Source organism: Portunus trituberculatus, chromosome 15 (genome assembly GCF_017591435.1).
Source record: "Portunus trituberculatus isolate SZX2019 chromosome 15, ASM1759143v1, whole genome shotgun sequence".
Taxonomy (NCBI): Eukaryota; Metazoa; Arthropoda; class Malacostraca; order Decapoda; family Portunidae; genus Portunus; species Portunus trituberculatus.
In genome coordinates this window covers 18,348,629-18,356,128 of record NC_059269.1, presented here as the reverse complement: position 1 = coordinate 18,356,128, position 7,500 = coordinate 18,348,629, and the positions used below count along the sequence as shown (strand labels likewise).

Here is a 7,500-nt window from a genome sequence, read left to right as displayed (position 1 = left end):
TGTTTTTAGTGATATAGAAAACGTGGGCGGGTGGCGGGTGGTGGCCGCGAAGAGGCTGGCGGGGCCTCGGGGCAACACGGTGCTGCGCCACGCTACACTCCTGCCTGAATCTTGCCTATTGGTCGGGGAATGTCGATCATCTGTACCGAGGCTCGCCCGTCCCTGCCGCCCGCCGCCACCGCCGCTGTCGGCTCATCATTTACATACGTAATCACGGAGCAACGGGTAATTGCGATATTGCCGAGCGTGGCCGTGCACATGCAAATGTTGAAAATGATCACGATTTACTAGATAGCACAGCAGGGGGAGGGGCGGCAGGGAAGGTCAGCCGCCCCACCCGAGGGAGCGTCAGGGGAAGGTGTCATTTCGGGCTCCGAGCCAACACAGCGAGGCGCGCCAGGGAGCCTCCCTCAGACACGCGGCCACGTCACCAGCCACACATATCACACTTCATGCTAAACACACACACACACACACACACACACACACACACACACACACTCGAGCAGCCTAACACTGCCTCACGACCAGTACACCATGCAAGGCTCTACATTCCTACAACATTACCTGAGTTTCCGGAACAGGACTTGGGCACCACTCACCTAAAAGACCGTCGGGCTGCGGCAGCGGAGAGATGGTGCCGCCGCCGTTGAAGTGCGAGTTAGCGAGGGCGAGGGGGCTATGGAGGCCCTGCAGGGACTGGAGGCTGAGGAGGGGCGGCTGCACGGCGTCCACGTAGCTGCCATAAGAGGATCGCCGACCCTCCCGCCGGTTGTTGTCAATGCCGCCTGCAGCTCGGCCGGCGTGGATAGCTTCGTTTTCTCACACTCGTAAGGGTACAGGTACTTGGTGTATCTGGCGAGAAACGGACACTCATCTTAGCAAAGAACGATGGTTCTCGAAGAAAGGAAGGAAAGAGGACAGTCATCCATCTAAGTATGTGGTGACCTGAAAAGTCTAGGTAATAAATATGAACTCAGGTTTGTAGTTATGCATATACTTCATAAGAGAAGAAAGGAAAGGAAAGTTATGAAGAACAAACGAAAACAATGTAAAACTATAATGACTCGAAGTTCGTGGAAATGGTGTTTTGCTGCAATGCGTCACTTCTCTTGAAGAACAACACGAGGATATGCTAAATCTAGACTGTAGAGTGTCATTTATCACCTCAATATTCATTCATAGCCACTCGTGACGCCATACATTTGACGCCTGATAACGCAAACATCAAAGCGTCAGGCGGTAAAAGGCTGAGGCTCGAGCAGGACAGCGGTGCGTGATGACAGACGTACTGCCACTACTAATATGTAAATAAGATGTGCGTATGTGCGTATAACTAACAAATGCAACGGCACGAAACTACAAGACTGAGAGAATGGCCAACACAGAACGGAATGCGACGGTCGGGCAGAGGAGAATCTCAGGAAGCCTGCCGCCATGTTACTCCTGCACCAACATTGCTTTTACTTTTCTGGCTTTCTGTATGTGCATAGTCCCTTTCTCTTCTACCTATTTAAGCAACACCTGCACGAGGACCTGTTTCCCGTCAGTCCTTCATTAGGGTGAGAGGGCCGGCGGGTGGCGAGGTCGAGAGCAGAGCGTCGGGGTGAAGGTGAAGAAGAGTCAGCTTGTGGCGGCAGGACGGTAGCGGGCGAGGGCTGGCCTGGGCGTGTGGGGGCGTGGTCCGGGCTGACTTACGCCCGCCGCGCCCACCGTTTACGAGCACGCGGACCCAGACGGACTTCCCGACGTGGCCGCGCACAGCCCACAACACAGTTGGCCCACGCAGGCGGTGATGTGGCAGCAGGTCGTCATCACGGCTCCCATGAATAACAAAACGGAATAATGAAGCGAACACAGCCGATACCACGCCCCTCACGCGTGTAGGTGTCCGCCACATTACTGGTGTGTGTGTGTGTGTGTGTGTGTGTGTGTGTGTGTGTGTGTGTGTGTGTGTGTGTGTGTGTGTGTGTGTGTGTGTGTGTGTGTGTGTGTGTTTGTAGATAATGGACGTGCGTCTCTTTTCCAATAGAAATCATCACATTTTCAACAGGAAGCATGAAAGATTTTTAGCAAATTTCATCTTTACAACAGCGCGGCAATACCAAGCTTTATTGCTACTTGCAGTCCACCAGCAAATTTTCACAACACACTTTGGGCGCGGCAGCACTGGGAGGACGTGCCGCGCCGCCCAATAAAACACGTCTGGGTGCAGGCAGCGGGTGACGAGTGTCGGCGTGGCAGGCAGGAGCGGGCGGCGTGTGGCGGCCGCCCTCGCCTGTCCACACTGTAACCCTTTGAGCCCGAGGAGTGGCGTCCAGGCAGCCCCAGTCCAAAACTGCGCCGGACCATAATGAACCTTGGTGAGGAGCGACAAAGGGGCGACCGCGCGGGTGGCGGCCTGGGGATAGGCGGCGAGGGAGTCAGGCGGCGCTCAACACCAGTAGCTGCGGCGGCGAAGACGGGGACAGCCTCACCCCCACCCTTACCCCCATCCCGACCCCCACCTTAATTCCTACTGTGTACCCCATCCCTACCCCGCCACCATCCCTCCCGCCCCGTGTCTGTTATCACAACGAGGACGCGTCTCATCTCATGCCTGTCCCTGCCTAGCCTCATCTCCGTGGCCTCTTTAGAGTAAGGAAATGGACGCCTGGGCTCCCCGCCTCGCCCAGCGCCGCCTCCGCTCGCTGTTTTGTCACGGCAGCGATGAGCCAGACTCCCGCCGCGGCGCCCCTCGTCCAGCAGGAGGCCGTGGCTTTCAGGAGGGAGGTTGGGATATTCTTTCTTCCTTGCCATTCTCTTCACTCGAGACCTACCGCTAACAGTCTCTCTCTCTCTCTCTCTCTCTCTCTCTCTCTCTCTCTCTCTCTCTCTCTCTCTCTCTGATTACAAAGAGAGAGAAAAAAATGACCAGAACCTTGAACTCCGCCTTATACAACAAACAATTTATCCTTGAATTTTACTCTGACATTTACAATCAGGAATAAAAGCCGTGCAAAACTTAAGAAAAACAACCCGGATAATATATGGAGGAAATATACATCGCGTGCACTTAGCGAAGGATGCACGACGGTGGTGGTGGCGGCAGCAGTGGCAGTGGTGGTGGTGGTAGCGGTGGGTGGTGGGGGTAAGGAGCGCCAGGGCCTCTCGTAATAAAAGGTTCCTCCTCATCTTGCCTTAATGACACGCGGGCAGCCAGGCTTTCGCCCTCCAATGGGATCTAAACAACAATAACCTTCCACGCTGGCTGGAGGGACACGGCCGCTGCTCGGGACACTAATACTATCACACGATCATCTCCGAATAAAATATGAATAAAGTACAGAATACACCTTATAAGCGGAACGAAATAGATGCGAGGATATGTACATCTGGACCTGCTCTCTGGCTCTTCCTGCCTTCCCTGCCTTCCTCCCCCTGACGCCCCTTCCTTCTATGCCATCAGGGGCAAGGTGGGTGGCCGACGGCTGCTATAACTGACCAATAAATATGATGGTGTGTGATACCGCGATGACACTGCCGGCAGGAGCTGGGACAAGGGAGGTAAAGAAGCCACGGGTTACATTAGACAGTACCTCGGATTATTCTGGCTGTGCAGGGAAAGCTAAGGGCAAGTGACAGAGTACAGGTCAAACTGCATTGTTCTTTCTCTTTGTCTCTCTGAATAGTTGAAGTCTTTCTAAGTTAATAATCCTCCTTGAGAGAACTTGATCATAAGGACATAAGGTAAGTTGCAAGAAATGAGTAGACCTATATATACGTGGCAGTCCCTGAACAAACACATACTTAGCTATATATACGTATCATTCTTATCTATATTTTTACAAAGCCCTTACTGACTCGCACGGTTTTGTTTTCTGGGAACTGTTATGTGTACGTATTTCTAAGGACGCAAAAACCTTCTCTCGTGTTGGTATGTAAAATCACCTTAGCTCTTTGACAACTAATAACACAGCTACACTTATTACGTCATTTGGGTTACCTTAGAAGATTTTATTGAGCAATAATGAAACAACAGATTGTAAAGGACTTGAACTACATGATAACTCGCTTTTATGTCCGTGGTGTCTTGAAATTTTACACCAGTTTTGCATCACATCTTTCTACTTAGTCTGAAGAGAAGCCTCAAATGTTAGGAATTCATTCATGGCGCGGAAAAGGAGGTAAAAATAAAAAGCCCTATGGAAACAAATACAGAGAGAGACGAGAGATGATCTGCAAGCTTTCAATAAGTACTCTCAAGTCTATATCTAAAGTTCAAAGCAAAACGTCTATACCAGCCTTATAAATTCAAAAGTATAATAAATAACAAAAAATAGACAACATAAAAGAAGTGCGAAAAGTAAAAACTAAATACGTATTGAAATCAAATCCTTCAGAGAAACAAAGTACATGAAATAACAAAGGGCGATATTTCAAACCATTATGCTTATTGTGATCACTTACCAGGCTTTAGAGTGACTGACTGGCTTCAAGGAGACTTCAATATTTCTAGCGATAGTTTAACCCCTTCAGTACTGGAATGTATTTCTACCTTAAGTTTTGGGTATGATTAGACGATTTTATTGACATTAGGAAGGGTCTATGAAGGTCAGAAGATTAATAGCTGCAGTCTTCACTATTTTAATCCCTACATGAGTTTCTGAAGCTGTATAAAACCATCAAATAGTAACCAGAATGAATAGGAAAACACGTTATGGTAGTGAAGAGGTTGATAAGCATGTGTAGAGTGGGTGAAAGGGAAACACAAGCTGATGCAGAGGCTCGTGTTTTCCTACCACCCACTCTACACATTTGTCTTAAATAAGGATTCTACATCACCACTGAGAAAAAATCATCCCCGTGTCCTTTAGCCCCTTCAGTGCCATGACGCGTTTTTATATTCATTTTGCTTAATATTTGGTGATTTTATACAGCTTCAGAAACTTATGTGGGGGATTAAGATAGTAAAGACTGTGGTCATTAATCTTGTGACCTCCATAGACCCTTCCTAATGTAAATCAAATCGTCTTATCACACCCAAAACTCATGGTAAAAAAAAATGCGCCCCAGTACTGAAGTAAAAAAAGAAAAAAAAAACAGTTCCAACGAGAGAACAAAATGTCGAAGGATGCAAGCCACAAATCCCTCTGCATTAGTAACTTGAACAAAGCGGGAGGGACAAGACGAAGGCAACCAGCTCTACCAACACTAATAATTACTCGGGGAAGGGGAAGCGTGTCCACACCAAGGTTATATGACAGTCACAGGAGCTCGTAAAGAAGGGTGATTTTCCCAGCCATTACTGCCAAGACGGACATTCACTTCGTCCTCGCATCATCCCGTGCATGTTTTCGCAATTCCGGGTCCTTATGAGCTACCTGGTGAACCCTACGTACTTTACAGCAGCTGACGGAGAGAGGGTGAGCGCAAGCTGACGGTGAAGTGTGACGATGGGAAAAGCGATACGTCTTGAGGAAAGGAGAGAGAAAGAAGTTGAAATAAGTGAGTAACGTGAGGAAATATATGTGTTTATCTAAAGAAAATGGTGAAAGTGTAGTGGGAAGAATAAAGGGAAGAAGAAAGACATTGATATAAATGAATACCTACGAAGAATCACAAAACAAAACAAAAAAAGAAACGAGTAACGTGAGAAAATATATGTGTTTATATAAAGAAAAATGGTGAGAAGAATAAAGAGAAGTGAAATAAAGAACAGAACAAAAAAGAAGCGAGTAATTTGAGAGAAAATATACGTTTATCTAAAGAAAATGGAGAAAGCGTAGTGAGAAGAGTAAAGGGAAGGAGAAAAAAGACATTGAAATTATTGAATACCTACAAAACGTCACAAAAACAAAACAAAACATCTCAAAACAAGTGAATATCCACAATGCGTCATATACAGAGTTTTTGGTTTACTGCTTTGGAATGCAAAAAAAAAAAAAAAAAAAAAATAGAGGAAGGAGAAGGAAGACGTCGAAACAAATGAATAACTCCGAAGCGTCACGAGATAGAACTTTTTGTCATATTGTAAAATGAAGACAAATTGCTGTTTACTTCTTCCTGGAACGTCTCCATTTGTAGTAGTAATAATAGAAGTAGTAGTAGTAGTTGTAGTAGTAGTAGTAGTAGTAGTAGTAGTAGCAGTAATAGTAGCAGTAGAGCAACTAGTTAAACAGTAGAGAGAAATTCCATCTTATTTTTAGTCCTCTGTCCTCTCTCTCTCTCTCTCTCTCTCTCTCTCTTTCTTTCTCCCCATCACCACAAAACACACAAGCACTCTCACACCCTCCCATCACCTGCCTTTTTATGGGGCTGATTATCCCTTCCACCCACCCATACACACCTATACACGCACACGCACACACTCGCTCCCTACACGCACGCACGCCCACACACCCACACCCATGAATACGTATACATAATTACTCCAGTGAATGTGTATGTCTCTCACTCTAACTCTCTCCCTCTCTCTTTCTCTTTCTCTGTCTTGGGTAAAGTAGCTCTCAATTCATTCTTCTCTCCGCCATCTTACCACAGAACCTTCAAAAACTCAACCTTAGTTATCTTAATCACGAGACAAAACTATCTTAAACATGGCCCCTCTCCCTTCTTAACCATCCAAGTCTCTAGGAAAGCTGAATACAAATGTCACAAGGCAGGATGCAAAGAAACCTTCCCACGCCTCTCTCTCCTCAGGTGCATCAAAATCACGTGGACTTGGGATATTTCCGTTGGCGTCCTTCGAGAGGGTAGAAGCGACCCTCACGCGGCGGCCTCGGGTTATTAATACCGTCATAATTACACATCTAATGCGCCGCTTCATTTGCATAGCGCCCAGACACACCTTATTACGTCAGGAGGAGCAGGACGAGGAGGAGGAGCAGGAGGAGATGAGGAGCAGAACACCCAGATCCCGCCCGTCGCCTCAGGTCTTCCCTTCCCCTCCACATGCATAATTCATAAGGAAATCCAAATATTTAAAGAGATAGCAACGATGGGCCTTGATAAGTGGGTACCGCAGAGCCTCAGATTCCCAGCCCCTCCATCAGTCCCAACCAGAAGCCTGCCGCCCCCTCCTCCCCCTCTGCCCCAAACCCCAAAACCCCAACCCCTCCCATTTACCTGCCCACCCTTCCCGCCCCTTCCCGTCCCTCCTTCCCCCGCCACACCTTCCCGTAAGCGTCCCTTTGCACCTCTCTCTCTTCCTCTCTCTCTCTCTCTCTTTCTTTCTCTCTCTACTTATGTTTCAAGGTCATTTCGTTCTACCTATCTTCTTTCTCGTTCTTTTCGTCTCATTTTTCGTCCCGTCCTATCATCATCATAATCTGCCTCAACATCTTACCTCTGTCTATCTCTCTCCCTCTCTTTCTCTCTCTCTCGCATACAACTTACACGAAGACTGGAGGCAGAATAAAAGAACACCACATCCTGAAGAACGAATAAAAAACCAAAGGCACTCTAACCACAAGTAGGGGGACAGAAAGGCATAAGGTAAAACAAGACACATCAAGAGCC

General features: G+C 47.7%; 1 protein-coding gene across 1 annotated transcript in view; it reads right to left on the bottom strand.

Annotated features, from left to right (window-relative positions):
* LOC123504206 (AT-rich interactive domain-containing protein 3B-like) overlaps positions 1 to 7,500 on the bottom strand; it is a 123,506-nt gene that overhangs the window by 13,046 nt on the left and 102,960 nt on the right. The window contains 2 exon segments of the mRNA XM_045254559.1: positions 603 to 788; positions 791 to 855. Of these exon segments, the coding sequence (XP_045110494.1) occupies positions 603 to 788; positions 791 to 855 (251 nt within the window).